At 42.0% G+C, this 18,744-nt stretch overlaps 1 protein-coding gene and 1 non-coding gene across 2 annotated transcripts; one reads left to right on the top strand and one right to left on the bottom strand.

Moving 5' to 3' along the window:
• Positions 1-1,545: 1,545 nt before the first annotated feature.
• Pex19 (peroxisomal biogenesis factor 19) lies at positions 1,546-17,634 on the bottom strand. Its single transcript, XM_020168541.2, has 8 exons — positions 17,518-17,634; positions 16,138-16,247; positions 15,549-15,714; positions 15,014-15,099; positions 14,523-14,684; positions 12,833-13,009; positions 12,547-12,591; positions 1,546-12,381 (listed from the first exon to the last, which is right to left on the bottom strand). Exons 1-8 carry the CDS (start codon positions 17,585-17,587, stop codon positions 12,298-12,300), a joined length of 900 nt encoding a protein of 299 aa, XP_020024130.1. The 5' UTR covers positions 17,588-17,634; the 3' UTR covers positions 1,546-12,297.
• LOC141414417 (small nucleolar RNA SNORD20) lies at positions 3,925-4,001 on the top strand. Its single transcript, XR_012439447.1, has one exon. It is a non-coding gene; the product is annotated as a small nucleolar RNA SNORD20 (small nucleolar RNA).
• Positions 17,635-18,744: the final 1,110 nt, after the last annotated feature.

The raw sequence follows: 18,744 nt of genomic DNA, 5'->3' as shown, positions 1-18,744 counted from the left end.
CAGAGGGACACAGCAGGATTAAAAAGGGCAGGTAAGAAATTATTTGGGACTGGTGGAGTGGCTCAAGCGATGGCGTGCCTCCCTAGCAAGCACAAAGCTCTGAGTTCAAACCCCAGAACCACACAGACAAAAAAAGAAAGAAAAAATTATTTGGGCTGACAGAATGACTCAAGTGGTAGAGCACTAGCATGAGGCCCTGAGTTCAAACCCCGGTACTGCCAAAAAAACAAAACAACAACAACAAAAAAAGAAATTATTTGGAGGACGGGAATCAGATCATCTACAGATTTATGGACAAGGGGAGAATGGATTTTATCCTAAGAGTGTGCCGAGAAGTCATAGAGGATTTTGAGTAAAGTGACATGATGAATTTATAATTAAAGAGGTTCACTCTGGTTGACTCTTTAACTGCCTGCAAGGAGGCAAAACAGAAGCTGAAAGACCAGTTAGGAATCTATTGCAGAAGACCTGCAAGGCTCATATTGCAATGGAAGTGGTAGGAAGTGGTTGGACTCAGAATGTACTTTGAAAGTGGCTAGAGGTGACTCCTTCATAGACTGAACACCGAGTACAGGACAGAGTCAAGGATGTCACAGATTGTCTTGAATAACTGAATTAATAATAATGCCTTTTATTGAGATAGAACATTTGGAGGTAAAGGAGAAGTTTGGGGGAAAAACATTCAGTTCTACTTTAGACATGTTAAAACTGGAGATTTCCAAAATGAAGCTTTTGAATAAACAATTAAAAATGTAAGTCTGGAGCTCACAGAAGGGTCAACTGGAGGTATAAATTGGGTAGTCATTAAGTTAGGTATAGGTAGTTACGGGATGGAACGAGCTCACAAATGTGGAAGAGAAGCAGTCTAAAGACAGACCTTCAATCCTGAAGCATTCCAACTAGTAGAGGTCAGATTTTAATAAATCTGCAAAAATTTATTTAAAAGTAGTAGTTAGAAAAGAACTTTTAAAAGCAGAGTAAGAGAGTAAGGAGTCTTATAAAGTAAATAAAAAAAATCAAGAAGGCACTATAAGCTGTAATGTTCCTGCTTAAGAAGCTGAATGTGAAAATTTAAAAATAAATAAATAATAAACTGAAGAGTTGACTAAAAATTGACCACTGGATTTGGAAACATGAATGTTAAGACTTTGACAAGCGGGATTTTAGTGCAGCTATAGGAATAAAAAGTCCCTGTATAATCTGGTTTCTGAACCCACTGCTTTGTGGACACCATTGCTATTACCACCAAGTCAAATGCCACTTCTACAAATTGTTCCTGTTCTAATTTGGGCTTTCCTATTGAATTTGATGTTGTGATATCCATCTCTCTGAGGTACTCAACCCCACCGATTTCTGTGACACAATATTCCACAGTTCTATTTATATTTACCTGACCATTTATTTCATTAGGGTCTCTTCCTGTTCATTCTATGTTTTCAAAGCGATTGTATCCATTCTCACAGTCTAAACTATCATTCACATGATCATGACTGTTTCTCTCTTTCAGCTGTATATATAATCCCACAATAAACATTCATATACAAGTTTCTTTGGGACACACTTTTATTTCTTAGACATATAACTTAGGAATAGAATTGCTGGATCATATGTCTGTTAAATATTTGAGGAACTGCCAGAATGTTTTTCCAAAGCATTTGCACTATTTTACATTCACAGCAGCAATGTATGAGGGTTTTCCACATTTTTGTCAATATTTGATTCCGCAATCTTTTTCTAGTGTTGAGGATTGAACCTGGACCTCATTCATGGTAGGCAAGTGCTGTACTACAGAGTACATTCCCAGCCCAATAACCCGATTAAAAAAATTTGTAGTCATCCTAGTGGGTATAAAATGGTGTACCAGTGTGGTTTTGTTTTGTAATTCTCTGATGACTAATGAATGAGCCAGTCTGTGCTGTGACTTATGTCCCTGTGTAGCTGGAATGACAGGCATATACCACTGTGCCCAGTTTTACTGATGGAAATGGGGTCTCACTAATTTCTTACCTTGCTGGCCTTGAACCAGGATCCTCTCGTTACAGGCATGCACCACCATGCCCAGCCCTGCATTATCTTTTTTATTATTAATCATCTATTCTAGATACAAGCCCCTTATTAGATATGTGACTTGAAAATGTTTTCTTTCTGTGGTTTTCCTTCTTCTTCCTTTCTTCCTTGAGGTGCTAAGGATCCAACTCAGGGCCTCATAAATAATAGCCAGGCATCCTATCTCTGAGCTATATCCTAGCCCTCTTTTCACATTCATTCATTCATTCATTCATTCAAGACAGGGTCTCACTATGTAACTCAGGCTGACCTCAAACTTGCTATATAGCCTATGGAAACATGGAGGTTAAGACTCCAACTCAGTATGTAACCCATGCTGCCTCAACTTCATAATCCTCCTGAGTGCTAGGATTACAGGCATGTGCCACCGCACCTGTTTTCTTTTTTGATGTTGTACTTTGAAGCACAAAACTTTTTAACTTGAGTGAGAGGCAATTTATCTGTTATTGCTTATGTTTTTGATGTCACACCTAAGAATCTTTTGCCAAACCCAGTCATGAGGTTTTACTTCTAGGAGTTTTAGTTTTAGTTCTTACTCTTAGGTCTTTCATTTTGAGTTAGTGTTTGTAAGTGAAGTAAAGATCAAACTTTATTCTTTTGCATGTGTCCATCCATTTGTCCCAGAGCCATTTGTGGGAAAGATTATTATTTTTTTTTTCTTCAGTACTGGGGCTTGAACTCAGGGCCTTCACCTTGAGCCGCTCCAACAGCCCTTTTCTGTGAAGGATTTTTTCAAGATAGGGTCTCCTGGAACTATATGCCAGGAGTTGGTTTGAACCACGATTCTCCTGATCTCTGACTCCTGAGTAGCTAGGAAGACTATTCTTTCTGCATTAGAGGATGGTCTTCGCACTCTTGTCAAAAAAGTTGCCCACAGATATATTTATTTCTGAAGTCAACTCTATTTCATTGGTCTGTTCTTGTACCAATAAACACAGTCTTATCATTGCTTTGTACTAAGTTTTACAATTGAAAAGTTGTTCTTTTAAAATATTCTTTTTAAATATTATTCTTTTAAAATATTGTTTTGATTAGTCCATCTCCATTGAAATTTCATATGAATTTTAGAATTATTTGTCAATTTCCATAAACAAGTTATCGGGAATCTGAAAGAGACTGCATTAAATGGAGATCATTTAGGAGTGTTGCCATGTTAACAACATGAACATTATCCATGAACATGAATGTTTTCTCATTTATTTGGACATTTTTTTGTTTTTGTTGGGACTGGGGTTTGAACTCAGGGTTTTGAGCTTGCTTGCAAAGTAGTCACTCTAACCACTTGAGCCACATCTCTGGTCCATTTTGCTCTGCTTATTTTGGAGATGGGGTCTCACCAAATATTCACCCTGGCAGCCTCAAACTGTAATCCTCTTGATCTCAAGCCTCCTAAGTAGGTAGGATTAAAGGTGTGAGCCACCAACACCTAGCCACACCATTTCCAATTTCCAACAATGCTTTGTAGTTATTTGTGGGGGAAGGGCTGGGGTTTGAATTCAGGGCTTTGCACTTGCAAAGCAGGCACTCTACTGCTTGAGCCACAATTCCAGTCCATTTTGCTCTGGTTATTTTGTAGATAGGGATCTCATGAACTTACAGGAGTGAGCCACTGGCATCTGGCTTGTAGTTTTCATAATATAAACTTTGCAGTTCTTTTGTTAAGTTTATCCCTAAGTGGTTTTTCCTTTTTGATGTTGGTGTAAGTGAATTATTTTCTAGATTTCACTTAGATTGTTGTGATCATTACAAGTATAATGACTGAAGTAAATTGATTTTGTACACATTTATATCCTGCAACCCTGATAAACTCACTAATTATTTTTAATAGTTTTTCAGTGGATTCCTTTGGATTTTCAATATATAAGATACTGCTATTACCTGAGAAATACTTGGTGAAATCTCAAGAAAATTCCTCTACTCAAGTTCTGATCCAGTTCTATAAAGAAAAAAAAAAAAGATACTGCCATTTATGAATATAGTGTTATTTCTTCTTTCTGACTGCATGCCATTTCTTTTTCTTGCTTTATTGCCTTCAGTACAATGTTGATCAGAAATAGTGGGAGTGTAGCTAGGTGCTAGTGACTCATACTTATAATCCTAGCTCCTCAGGAGGCAGAGATCAGGAGAATCACAATTTGAAGCCAGCCCAGGGCAGAGTTCTCAAGATCTTATCTTGAAAGTTCCCAACACCAAAAAGGACTGGCAGAGTGGCTCAAGCAATCATGAGACCGTAAGTTCAAACCCTAGTCACACACACACACACACACACACACACACACACACACACACACACACACACAAAAGAAAGAATAGTAGGAGTGGATATCCTTATGCTGGTACTGGTCTTAGGGGAAAAACATCCAGTTTTTCACCATTAAGTATGATAATAGCTAGGTTTTTTTTTTTTTTTCTGTTGTTTTGTTTTGCACTGCGGAGGACCAAACCCAGCATGCTAGGCAGTTGCTCTACTACTGAGCTACATCCCCAGCAATATGCTTTTCATAATGCACTTTATCAAGCTGAGGATATTCCTTTCTATTCAGGCTAGTGGCATTTTAACATCCTAAAACCAAACTTGTCTTTTATTCTACCTTCTGTGAAATTCAAACTGCTCCAATTCTTTTTTTTCCCAATTCTTACTAACTTTGTTGGCACCACTATTTACCAGTGTTAGGTTGGATTCCCTAGAAGCAGAGCCCAAGAAAGAAATTTTGAGCAAGTAGTTTATTGAGGCAGTACTCTTAAGTAAAACCTATGATAGATGAGGGAAGCAAGATAGGTCAGAGAGAAAAGGCAAAGATGATGAAGTGAGCACTGGGAACTCTGGAACATAAATGGCACCACATTTGTCCCACCTTAGGGAAAGATGGGAGTTTTATACTATAGTATCATTTATTGATGACACAATTACTGATTGTATGTAACTACTAATTATGCTATCCCTATCAAAATCCCACCTGCCTTCTTTATAGAACTCCCATATCATACCATTGGTTGTGGTACTGTCCCTGGGAAGGAATACCTCCTAGGAATGTCCAGAATTCACAGCTATTGGCACAAGATAGTTTTCAAGAGAAGGAACCAGCTCTGAGCCATTAGCAGCCTAGACATTGGTTTAGGTGGCTTATCCCTGAGGGTTCTGAGTCCCTAATGTTCATGCCCTTATTAGGCTGTAATTGCTACTTACCTATTCACAATTAAAAGTGAGTGGTGCCGGTGGCTCACACCTATAATCCCACTTAGGAGGCAGAGATCAGGAGGATCGCTGTTTGAAGCCAGCCTGGGCAAATAGTTCCGCAAGATCCTATTTTGAAAAACCCTTCACAAAAACAGGGCTGCTCAAAGTGAAGGCCCTGAATTCAACACCCAGTACCACAAAAAAAAAAGTGAGTATGGGAGGGTCAAGAGATACACCAGGGATGATATATATCATATTATTTCCCTCTTTGCCCCTTTATGTAGTCTTATTTCCTCATAATAAAGAGTCAGTCATCTCAGATAGTATGGTAACTTATTAAAGTCAGCTGGCATTAGGAACCCAAAGTGTTAAGATGGCAACCCTATCTTTAAGTTTACTGAGATTCTTATGTTGTGACTGGCAGAAGCACACCCCCTCTGTTTCGTTTTGTTTTTGGCAGTACTGGGGTTTGAACTCGGGGCCTCCACTTGAGCCACTCCACTAGCAGTACACCCCCCTCTGGAAGTGAGGGCCTCTAGAACTAAAGAACTTAAAGTTGCAGAAATGGGAAGAGCAAATTCCTCAAGTGGATTACTGGGAGTAATGTTGAGCAGGGTCACTCCTACTTCCACTTCTTGGTTCCAGAGTTAGTTGGTGGTAAAGCACCCTACTATGATCAAGTACATTAATATAGCATTGTGAAGAAAAGTATCCCATCCTTGCTGACACAATTGCCCCTTGAACAGGCCATCTCATGCTAGAGGCATGGCTCAGGTGGTAGAGGTGTGAGGCCATGAGTTGAAAGCCAGTATGCCAAAACCAAACTGGGGTGTGTGTGTGGCGGGGGAAGCCTTCTCACTGCTATATCAGGTCAGCTCCTTCTGGTTGGAAAGTATTTGGTAGTGTATCCCACTGCCCGTATGATTGTGGACATGTTCCCACTGTCACACATTTTGCCATTAAGTGGATCTCTTGCTAGATATTATTAGGCATTATTATGTTAGACCCCCTACCAGTAGATCAAGTATCTACAAGTCCTTAGATAGTAGTACTAGCTAAGATACTGTAAGCAAAACAGGCAAAGCAAAATATGCATCGACCCTGGTCAGGATAAATTTTTACCTTTTCTAAAATGGAAAAGTGTCAGTGTAATCAACTCACCACCAAGTAGCTGGTTGTTCTCCATGAAAACTACTGAGCTCGGTGGGATCTACACTGGTCTTTGTTGCTGACATATTGGATGATCTGTCAATTTATCAATTAGCAGTAGCTACATTAGCCTTGAGAGAGAGTGGAGTCCATACTAACAGACTGATGAATACCTTCCACCTCTGCCACCATGGTGATTCTATTAACAAAGAGTACACTGTGCAAGTCCTGAACAAATAATCCTGTTCATTTGGTTATGTAGTATTTTACTGGTGAATACTTTAATAGATCCCACTCTCCTACATCCATCCAAACACTCTTCAACCAAAGCTTGTTGTCACCCATTTTCCTATGTTGGTCCTTCCAAGAGTCTTACCAGTCAACCCACTGATCAATTGTCCATGTATATCCTCATCCCAGACCAATTTTTTCTCCCAAGAAAATGATCAAGTATATCACCTGAAGCTCTACACACTGAGAGAATTTATTCTGGTCATAGTCTTTCAAGGCCACTCCTGAGTGGAGTTATTGAGAGGCTATAGTCCCTATACGGCTTGCCCCAATTTATCAAGCCAATCCATTCATGAGCCAGACCTGATCTTTTCCTCCACTGTCAGATGGCTGAAGGAATTCTCATGTGGCCATACATGTGAGCTAAGAGAAAGATAACAGTGCAGGAATAGTAGGTGACAGGGGAGGAAAGGCTAAGACCCTTTGTTCAGTTGGTTTTATGGGGGGGGTGCTGTACTGGGGGTTTTGAACTCAGGACTTCATGCTTGATGAGTATTAGGTTCAGCAGGTGCTCGTCATCACCTGAGCCACTCTGCCAGCCCACTTTGTTCAGTTTAACTTACTTATGCCACCAAGCTTATTTGCTTGGGCCTCTTGAATGTACCATTTCCTTTGTAAGATGGATTGCTGCTGTATCCACACAGCCTTATGACTTCGTTGGTCTGACAATAACCAGCTGGTTATATGGACAACTGGTCAGTCAGTCATTTGATATCTTATGGTTGGGTACTAAGTCTCTGTTGTGGCCTAACAGTATGCCAGGAGATGCTTTTCAAATGGTAAAAACTTTCTTTGCTAAAGATGATATCCCCTTGTTCCAAAAATGTGGAAGTCTAGACTGAGAATACACACAGGATCTTTTCCCGCCATTGATACAACTAGTACCATAGAATTTTCCAGGTCACGTGGCCCTCTGTAGAACCCTTTCTTGAATTCCTAAGTATACAATGTGCTGTCTCTAAAACTTTTATGAGGCCTGAAAAAACTTGTCTTTTACTTTAGAGGGGATGTCCCAGAATGTTTCAGACTCCTAAAATTCACTAATGTGGCACCTTTGCTGGATTTATCTCCCATTTTGATTGTCTATGTCTCACCAAGTAATGGAAGAGTACTTGCACTGCTTGGTCATGAAGTTTGATTAACAAGTCCTTAATACCTGATTAGTACCTTAATGCAGCCAACAAATGTGATATTCTGCAGAATGTCCAGTTTCCTTTTGACTATACGATGACCTAGAGGGGGAAAATTAACATAGCTCTACATTAAGATTGTGAACAGACTGTTACCTATCCCTTGTTAATGAAAACTGCTTCTGATACTCCTTTTTGATGAGTTTTAGGTTCAGCAGGCCATATGGTCTATGACAACTACGCCACTCAGCCAATGTAGCACAAAAACAGAGATAATATGCAAATTATCATGGAGGCATGTCAATAGAACCTTATTTACAAAAACAGATTTGGCCTGTAGGCCATAGTCTGCTGATTCTTGTGCTAGACTGTCATACACCTACAACAAATTCTGTGTTATTCTTACCAGTAAACACATCTGCCACAGCACCACAAATGGGAGTACTACTTAACTTTTTAATGGTCCACTGTTATCCACCATAACCAGTTTCTACAAAGGCCAGACAGACGAAGCTGTGAGGCTATGGTGCACCCTTTAAGTCTTTAAGAGGTTATCTCTGCCATTCTCATCTGAATGTAGCATTATTCTTTCATTTATTATCTTGGCAGAGGTCGGGGTGCAGTCTCAAGAGACTTTTATTTGGGCCTTTGGCCAATTGCTAAGCATGTTCATTGGCAGACCATGCTAATAACATACACATTTGGAACCTGGGGAAATGAACATAGTTGGGGTTTTGGATCCTCTCTAAGGCTGATTTGGGCCAGCATTCCATTTATTACCTGGCCCTATATTTCCACAATATAATGAGAGTGGGACTGGGGAATGTTAGTAGGGGAGCACTGCTGTGGTTCTTTGGGTCTGAGAGTATCAGTGTCAAACCCTGTATTCCCAAAACTTCTGGGTATTCTTTCTCTAGTGTATGGATAACTAAATAAATGGTTTTTAACTGACAGTCTGTGAGTCTTAAGAACTGTCTCAGGCTTATAGATACTGGGCAAGTTGTTACTTTTTATTGACTTTATTGGCCTTGACCTTCTGCTCAACAACTTTTTTTTTTTTTTTTTTTGCAGTACTGAGGCTTGAACTCAGGGCCTACACCTTGAGCCACTCCACCAGTCCTATTTTTGTGAAGGGTTTTCAAGACAGGGTTTTGCAGAACTATTTGCCCAGGCTGGCTTCAAACTGCGATCCTCCTGAAATCTGCCCCTTGAGAAGCTAGAATTATAGGCTTGAGCTACCAGCGTCCAGCTCTGCTCAACAATTCCTGATCTCCCTTATTTATAAACCTTTTTAGCTGCCCATCTATCTTGCTCCTAAGACCACCCATGTTCTATTAGCCATCTCTACTTTGAGCTTGTTACCCTTATAGAAATTCACCCACTTTGTTTCTAAGATTTGTTCCCTTAGTGGAACAAAGGAGTATATTCAGCTTCTGGGTTTTTCAGTGTTATATGAAATTCATGGCATGCCTACTTTCTCTAAGTGTTTTTTGTATGGTCTGCCATCTCCACTTCACTTCATATGAGTCATTGTTTTTCCCAAGCTCCCAAAAGTCATCTCAACACAGCATATTATTACTGCTAGGGGGTCCTGAGAGGATGTTCCAGGGTCACAGGAAAATGACCTTATTATCACAAATTCTGTATGAATTTGATTTTTAGTTCATGAAGTCATCCATTCAATCACAAACTTGTTACCTAATATAAAGAATTTGGAACAAATGGGTACCTCCTATAAACTCTGAGAACAGCAAAAATATTTCACTAACCGTAATTTTTGTAATGGTTATTTGTAGAAAAGGCAGGCTAGAAAAATGCTAGAGATGACTTTATAGTGACACATTCTTGCTGTAGAACAAGTTCTCTAAAGGTGACCCTCACATGGAAGAATATAGAAATATATCAATTTGGCTAGGAACCATAGAGACTAAGAAGTACCCAGAGCACTGTTACTCAAAGATGGTCTGCAGAGTTGTGCTGACTTGTAAAATTTTCTTCATAACCAACTTGTGACGTAAGGATTTAGAAATTTAGAGAACACTACATTTGACCTTGCTGTGATATTCAGTTACATGACCAGTAGACTCAACCTGTTGAACAGGGTCTAGACAGTTTAGGTATTGGCAAACTTGCATGGTGGGTCACTTATAGTGTGAACTGCACACCTTTCATAGATAACAGGACCACATATTGATGAAGAATTAGATGTTTAAAAGAACAACAAAAAAAAAACTGAGCTGGGAACTGGTGGCTCATGCCTGTAATCCTAGCTACTTGGGTGGCTGAGCTTGGGAGGATCACAGTTCAAGGCCAACCTGGGCAAATAGTTCATGAGACATACCCTGCCCCATCTCCAAAATAGCCAGAGCAAAATGAACTGGAAGTGTGGCTCGAGTGGTAGAGTGCCTGCTTTACATGTGTGAAGCCTTGAGTTCAAACCTCAGTCTCAATAAAAACAAACCAACAAAACAAAACAAAAAAAACCTAGTCCTTTACCACACATAATTTGAGAAAGACTGTCCTAGGGTACTGAGCTTTATTCCTCTACATGTCCCAGAGTAATTCTAATAGTGTTTTTGAAGAGATAGTAATGTCAACTTGCTTGTGTTCAATGAAAATGTGTTCCAGAATAAAGCTAAAATGGACCAGGGTATCTTAACATTCCTTGAGTAAACCTTGGTCAGGCCACCAGAAGTGAAAAGTTACAGAAGAAAACTGGTAGAACAGTAAGCAGAGGGTTCAAAGGGCAGGATACTTTTGTTCTTCCCTCATCCTCTCTATTCTTCCCAAGGCCTTGGCTAGAGCTTTAAGGAGACACATTTGGTGTTCAGGCTCCGTAATCATTATAAGTCTGCTTGTACTTTTTCCATCTCTCAAAGAGTAGAGCTTCAGAGCTTTTCCATGCTCTGAAGAAGTATGGTAGCTGTAATTTCCCAAATAGCTTAAGGTCTCAAGAACATTTCCTTCCTTTCAATGCCACCGAATTTGTGAGGTCTTTAAGGAGTAAAAAACTTTAACCCAGGGGAAAATGACACATCAGGAGTACAAAGTGACTCAGATGATGCATGTGAATTTGTTCTGGCATGAATTATTTTCCATGTGAACCAGGACAGTCAGCGGGGCTGACCAAAGTATCTACCAAATGTATGATAGCCACAGTCCTTAGATTCATTGAGAAGAGCCAAGGTCAGCTCGAAGATAATTTAGAAAACATATTAACAATATGCTACTAACATTAGTTAAGTTAAAATATAATACCCAGTGAAGGGCTTTTCAGATTGGAATACCCAAGAGGAAATGGGAACAAACAGCTGTCCAGTCTCTTTGCCAGCTGAGGTGCAGACTGAGCTAGGGGACCCACGGGTAATGGTGGAGCCCACCACAACATTACATAGAACTATTTCCTAACATTCCCCACTCTGCAGCTCACAGAAGTTGAGGAAGATCAGAAAAAGACCTGGATGAAATACAGGCCACATTCCTCACTCAGAATATTTATTAGACACTGCCCCATGGAGCCTGCTGGAAAAAGGACCCAGGTTGTATCCCTTTCCCAAGCAGCTTCTTGAACCAAGGATTCTAAAGAAATCAGATGTCTCAAATAAGCCAGAATCTACCTGGAATAGAATGGCCATTCTTTTGCCAGATCAGACAGTATAATTAAGTGTTTGCCAGGGAAGGAAGGAGTAACTAGTAGAATGGTGGCTATACTAGATGAGGGGAAACAGGAAGGGTCTTCCTCTATCACAGCTTAGGTTCAGAAGGTTTAAAAAGAGTGGAGATAAGGTCAGGCATAGGACCAAGGACTCATCCAGATCACATTATAGAAAGAACCAGGGTAGCAACTTGAGTTGTCAGCTGGAACAGGGAGTTGAGAGTTTAGCACCCAGAGAGAGGAAAAGCCCACGGTTTCTCTTCCGACCCTACTGTATTTAGATGCAAAAGCTCTTTCCCTTCAGAGAATTCAGAATGATATGCCTGTGTAAAGGTAAGAGCATATGGTAACAAACCCACAGTCCCAGTTCAGCTAAGTTTCTTCCCATTCCCAGAGGCTCTGCCTAAGAGATCTGCACTCTGCCCCTGCTGCCCAGATCTGATTTCTCAGAATAGAAAGAAACAAGGCACAAAGACCCGGGAGTAAAGATGAACATCAGTGTGGCCATATATAGCATTCTTTTGGAAGAAGGTACATGCCCCAAAAGGAATGCATTCCTTCATCTGGTAGATAGCTGGGCCTTTTCTAGCAGCAGAAACCACAGTGGAGTAGGGCTCACAGAAATGGCCTGTGGAACAGATCCTGTTTCTAGAAGGACAGAGGAAAAGCCTCAGCTGGTATGGCACAGTCTTGAGTGGGATGATGGGGCAGATGGGATGGTGAGCAGAATGCTCCCACAGACGACATTCTTGCCTCAATTCCTAATGGTTTTGCTGACTCCAGATGTTCCTCACGGCTTGCACTCAGGGAGGAAAACGTGTTGTGTTTCACATGATCAGACACTGTTCACCACTGGCACCTGGTGGGCCCGATAGATTGAGGGCATCCAGGTCAAAGTTGAGGCCAGGAGGCTGGAGAAGAGATGAAGGGACTCAGATAAATGCTCATACTTCAGGTCAGAGCTTCTGAAGGACCATCTCCAGCAGTTACAATTATCACGATATGTGGAATCACTAGAGGTTATAGAGCTCTGGAAGTTGGGGGCTAGATTAAAATCCAAATGAAGACATACTCACCATCTCCCCAGCCAGCTCTTTTGGAGGATGGCCCAAATCCTGTAGCTAGAAAATAAAGACAATATAAGATCGGAAAAAAAAAAAAAAAAATCATAGAAAACAATAAAAGAGGCCAGAAAAATTATGTGATTAGTAATCTTTTAGGTTTCTTCTAACTATGCTATATGGCTTCTCTTGTGATTCCTCCTCCACCCAGATTTGGCAGTGTAGCATCCTTCCCCATATCTTCTCCACTTAACACACAAGTAGACAGTACCAGTAGGAAGATGGCAAGAGGAAGCCTTACCTGCTGCATAAGATCTAGCACCATCTCAAAACGAGCCTTCTGAGTGGCCTCACTATCTGTGGGTGCCTCTGCTTCAAACTGCTCACATATTTTGCCCATGACACTGTGTTGCTCCTGGTATTTTTCAAACTGCTCTGGAGACAGAGATTCCCGGTGACTCTGCAACCATTCTGGATACTAAGGAAAGAGAGAATGGATGGGAAAGAATTAAATGAACAACAGGTAGTGAAGGGGAAGAACAATACTTGAAACGTGAAGGGAAGAGGGACATAGGAGAAGGCCAGGAATGGTGGCTCATGCTAGTAATCCCAGCTACTTGGAAGGTAGAGATCAGGAGGATTGTGATTTAAGGCTAGCCTAGGCAAAAAGTTAGCAGATTCCATCTGAACAAATAAACACATGCATGTGATCCCAGCTGTACAAGAGGCAATAGGTAGGAGGCTTGAGCTAAGGCTGGCTCCAAGCCAAAACATGAGCTCCTAAATAAATAAAGCAAAAAAGGGCCAGGGGTATGGCTCAAGTGGCTGAGCAGCTGCCTAGCCAGAGTGAGGCCCTGAGTTTAAGCTCCACTACCACCAATAAAAAAGAGAGACAAAGGAGAAAGAAAAGCTAAATAAGCAAATACAACATGAGAAGTAGCACTGACTCCAACAGATCATCTAGCTATACTAGCATTTATGATCACTAGTGACTGGCAAACTATTTCTATAAAAGGTCAGCTAGAAAATATTTTAGGATTTGAAGGCCATTTGCATGTTCCTCTTTCTTTGTTGTTGTTAAACCTTAAAAATGTAAAAAATATTCTTAGTTTGAGAGTTGGACTTAGACCATACAATGCTGGTCTGCTGACTCCTGGTCCATAATAAGGATTTCACACTTAGCCATGTTTCACTGTGTCACTGAAAAGTTTCAATTCCTACATTTTACCTCTACAATAAAACTATAAATTCATTGATGGCAGGGACTATTATTTAAATTACTCTTAAATTTTTTATAACATGGAGAAATGAAGTCAGAAATATAAGGGTTGGAAGGCTGATGGGAAAGACTGCGGTTTGAGGCCAGCCTTGAGAGATGGCAGGGAGTTCATGAAATCTGATTTCAACCAATAGCCGGGCGTCTGTTATCCCAAGCTACCTGGGAGGTTGAGGTCAGGACGATTATGGTTACAATGCAGCCCAGGCAAAAAAGTTTATGAGATTCCATCTCAGTGAGAAAAAGCTGGGTGTGGTGATACATGCTACAGAGGGAAGCATAAAATAGGAGGATCACAGTCCAGGCTGGCCGGGGCAAAAGTGAGATCTTATCTCTAAAAGAATCACAGCAGAAAGGATTGGAGGTGTAGCTCAAGCGGTACAGCGCCTGCTTAGCAAGTGCGAAACCCTGAGTTCAAACACCAGTACCACCAGAAAAAAAAAGGTAATCTAAGAAGGGGTTGATAACCCCATAATTCTTAAACCAATTTATGGAAAATTAGAACTGAAGGATTTCCCCTTCTACCCCAGACATTCTCAGTGTGGTGGCTTTCTTCACTCAAAGACACGACTTCCCCTACCCCCAACAAATAAGCAAAGGAGATGAAAAAAGACAGACTTGTACACTCAAGTTACTCTGCAGGCTTTGAGCAAAGTGGGCCATATAAGTTGATATGGAGAGTGAGGAGAAAAGGCAGAAATAGAAATTTACAAACCTTTTCTGTGATCTCCTTCAGTGATGGATACAGCACATCCTTGGACAGTAGGTTCTGCATGATACTCTGCATGATGGGGAGGATGTTCCCTTCCCCATCCCCTTCTTCCATGCCCAGCCCCTCCATGGCTTTGGTTAGTTCCTCTTCTGACATGCCTGAGTTCTAGATAACATAAGAGAGATGTGAGGGCTCGTAGAGTGGCTCAAGTGGTAGAGCGTCTGCCTAGCAAGCCTGAGGCCCTGAGTTCAAAGCCCAGTACTGGAAAAAAAAAAAAAAAGAGAGAGAGAGAGAGAGAGATGTGAACAGGTATACTGCCTTCCTGGGATGCTTACTACCCTTTCAGGTGGGAAAGAAGAACTATCTAAGTGTTTCTATAACAAAACAGTAGGCAGGGACAGATCTGGGAAGATACCCAAGAGTATCTGCTTTTTGAGATTGTTGGTGAAGTGTCTGGGATAAGCCCCTTGTCGTCCATTATCCCTACCCCTTACCTGAAGGTCAGTGGCATTTTTGGCTAGACCACTTAATGTCTCCTTTAGGCAAGAAGTGAATTCTTGTTGGGAGGTTGCATCACTGCCTAGAAGAGAGCAAAAGAACCAGGATTATTTAGGATTTGAACTGTTTGCTTGCCTAGACTGACCTGGTTACCATCTTGGATATGAAGCATTTACTGGTAAATTGCTATCACTTCAAATCTTTGAATAACCTATGGTTATCTTCACAGTCATACCATAAAACTACATGTATTGTATGTCAACTGATTCTCCACAAGACACCTACAATAACATTGTGTCTTTTAAAATAGTTAGTTTGGGATAATGTTTTCTCCTACTTTCCAACTTATCTCACCCCTTTCATTAAGCATGGGTCCCACATCTCCTCCCATTGCCTCACCCCTTCCCCGCCCCACGCCGTGGCTGTGACATCATGATTGCTACCAACTTTACTGAGAAAACTGATATTCTCAAGCAACAAAGACAGAAGGCCTGTCTGGATATTTCCCTTTGCCCAGGGTTTCCTCCTCACCCACTCTCCCAGCAGCCTCTGAGAGCTTTTGGAATTGCTCCACCAGGTGAGGCTCTTCCTCAGCCAACTCCTTCATTGCCTTCTCGAACTCTGCAGTGGCTTGGGAAGCCAGCTCGCTGTCAAATAATTCCTGGAAAAACTTCTCTTGGGAGGCGAAGAGGGCATCCTGTAGGGAATGGGTGACCAAAATGCATCTCTTACAGCACTGTACCATACCTGGCCTCTGATAGAAGCCCAAGCAGTAGCTCTGGGAAATGCAGCACCTCTCATCTACCAAACTCCATTGGACTTTTTATCTACCGTTCTTCATAAGGACAGCAAGAAAGGGATCTGGTCATTGAGGGAAGGATAAGAGGTAGCATACCAATCTAACAGTTTAAGCCTGCTATTTTCTCAAGGAACTTCTTTGAGATCCCTCCACTCAACCTCAGGTCCTCATTTCACAGGACTGAAGTCTGCAAGAGCACTCAGCAATGTGAGGCCAAGGAACCCTCCCACCCTCCCCTCTGGCCCACAGGGGCCTGCCCCACCTCTGCTCACAACTGCATGCCCATTCCCTCCCTCACCCTTAAGGGGGTGGAATTTATACTTTGGCAGTGTCTCCTGGCGATCTCTTCTGGGGCCCTGAAGCATCGGGGGCCGAGGTGGTAGGAGGGGGTGCTGGGGAGGGTTTGGCTTTATCGAAATCATCAAGAGCACCTTCAGAGACAAGAGATATGGTGTGTGTGTTGGGGATAGATGAGGACGCAAGGCTGGGTGATTTCTGGGAAAAACATTAGGAGAATGGTTTTTCAAAGTGCTCTCATCAATTTTTCTCCCTTTTTGGAGTTTCTTCCTCCCACCTCCCTCAAGATTACCTAATTTATTGTGGTCAAATGGGAAGAAATCCTGTAAGGTGGAACAAGTGTCTATCGCAAGAGTTGAGAAAAGGGTAAAAAAAGTTCTACAGAGATATCTCCACATACACTCTAACATTTCCCTAGAAATCCCATTCAAAAATCAACAGGTGCAAAGGACACAGATGTCCTTAAAGGGAATAATTTTTGGCAAAAAAGCACAAGTTTTTCATTGGTCCTGGCACTGCATTCCACAGGAGGGCACTTAACTATCTTACACTGTCCTCCACTTTCTTTCTAACTCAGCAAGCTCCTAGCCAATTCAAGAGTCACGGAATAGTCACTCCTACTTCTGTTCACTTTTTTGCTTCCCCACAATTCTGTGACTGCTCGAGAAATAAGAGTTCACCTCTGTCCTCAAAGTCTGTGTTGTCATCACCACTTAGCTTCTTGCCAAGCCGAGGAAAAGGGCACCGGCCCCTCTCTGGGCAAGAGAGCAGCGTTAAAAGAGTGAAGAATAGGCTAAGAGAGAAAACATCCACCGTCTTTCAGGAGGACGAACTGTCTTCCCCTTGGATCGCCTCATCCTATTTCTCAAAATAATGGAAAAGGAGTCTGCTTGAACCTCTGACCTGAAAGAACTGTCTAAGGGTCTGATAAGAAAAAGGGGAAAAGACCAGGAGGAAAAAAGAAGTGTCTTGTGTTAAGGAAAACAGGACGAGGCACAGAAGGGCGCCCTGTGAACCTCAGAGTGTAAAATGTACTCGGTGAGTGTTCGGTTCGTAGCCCGTCAAATGCTGCTACTGGCGCGAGGGGAATTAAGATGTCAAGAATTTACTAATCTAAAGCAAGGAAGTTTGTAGCGGGATTGTGATAACCTACGGGTTATCATTTGCCTCTCTGGCAAGGAAGTTAACGGTCTGGGCCAATCAGGGACCCAAGGTGAACTCCTAGCTCCAGCGGCGGAGAAAGGGATAGGGTGACCCCGAGATTTTCTTTGGGATCGCAGTCAGACCATCTCCCTGCCAACGATTGGAAGGACTCTCCCGCTCCGCCCCAAATATCTTAGCTTCACTTAATCCCCTCTTCACCACTCCCCTCCCCTTCGGCCCTTTCCCACCACCGTCCCTTACTTTCCAGAAGCTCTTCCAATTCCCGGTCCGCTTCAACCCTAACATCACAGCCCTCTTCGGCGGAAGCCATCTTGCTGCCTCCCACTTGCCGTAGGAGGCGGGACTACTGGCGCTCTGCGTGCCCCGCCCCTTGCTGCCGCCCCTCTGCCTTGTGCAGCCAATGAGAGCGTTGACTCATGCGGAGCGGCCATTTTTAAAGGGACAGGAAGCGGTGGGGATTTTGGGTTTTTTTTTCCCCTTTGCCTGAAGAAAAGAAGCTGAGGGAGGTGTCCCGCGCTTGTTATTTCAGCATTTGGGAGACTGAGGTAGGAGGATCGTAAGTTCGAGCCCAGCCTGGGCTACAATAGGGAGCCCCAATTTCAAAACACAAAACACCTATAGAAGTTATGGCTAGCTCAACTCACATTATCCAATATCATTATTTCTTCCTGAATTTTGGATAGGCTAGATTGAAAGAAACTACCTACAAATAACCAGAATCTCTGCATATATAAGATAAGGCAATTATGGTGCACATCATACTGTTTTCTCTCTGGCTTCCTTCAGTATTGCACTTGAACATCACAGCTCCTGAAATGCTTACTTTGGCCTCGCTAAATAAAATTCCAACCCTTATATTCGCCTCCCCAACACACACTATTCTTTTTCTGATACTGAACACTGACACACCACGTATTTATTGTCTGCCTTCCCCACCTTTCCAACACCGAGAATTTAAGCACCGTGAAGAATTTTCGCCCTTGTCTTTATTGCTGTCTCCCCACCTCCTGAACTAGTGCTTAAAACTTAGTAGGTACTCATTGGCCACATTTTTTTTCCTAGCTCTAATCTGACTCATTTCTCAGTGAATCTGGCGGATGGCTCTCATTTCCTATTCTCCAACAGAACACAAGGTCAGGAACTTAGAACTCAATGTTAGACAGGAAAAGTGATTTTGGAACCTTGCACTGAACAAAGGGCAATTAAGATGTAATAGTAGATCTTCTCCCCTGACTTTTCTCCACACAGAACCCAGTATCTGTTGGAATGTGGATGGGGAATGCTCAGATAGAGACAATTCTAAACATCCCTTCCCTCCTTTGGAATTGTTCTATTCAAATCTGTCAGAATGTGGCAACTGTTTCAGACACAAATCTACTTTAACACTTAGAGAGCACAGTGTGCCGGGCACAGTGGAGGACAGAGATAAATCAGTAGTCCCTTCCGTAACAAGCTAAGAGGTCTAGT

Source organism: Castor canadensis, chromosome 11, assembly GCF_047511655.1.
Source record: "Castor canadensis chromosome 11, mCasCan1.hap1v2, whole genome shotgun sequence".
Classification (NCBI taxonomy): Eukaryota; Metazoa; Chordata; class Mammalia; order Rodentia; family Castoridae; genus Castor; species Castor canadensis.
This window is presented reverse-complemented; position numbering and strand designations above follow the sequence as displayed.

Coding starts and splice junctions, on each gene's coding strand:
- Pex19 (XM_020168541.2), bottom strand. CDS start 17,587: ATGGCTTCCGCCGAAGAGGGCTGTGATGTTAGGGTTGAAGCGGACCGG. Junction 14,685..15,013: donor AAAATGCCACTGACCTTCAG/GTAAGGGGTAGG, acceptor TATGTTATCTAG/AACTCAGGCATGTCAGAAGA. Junction 12,592..12,832: donor TGCTAGATCTTATGCAGCAG/GTAAGGCTTCCT, acceptor TTTATTTTCTAG/CTACAGGATTTGGGCCATCC.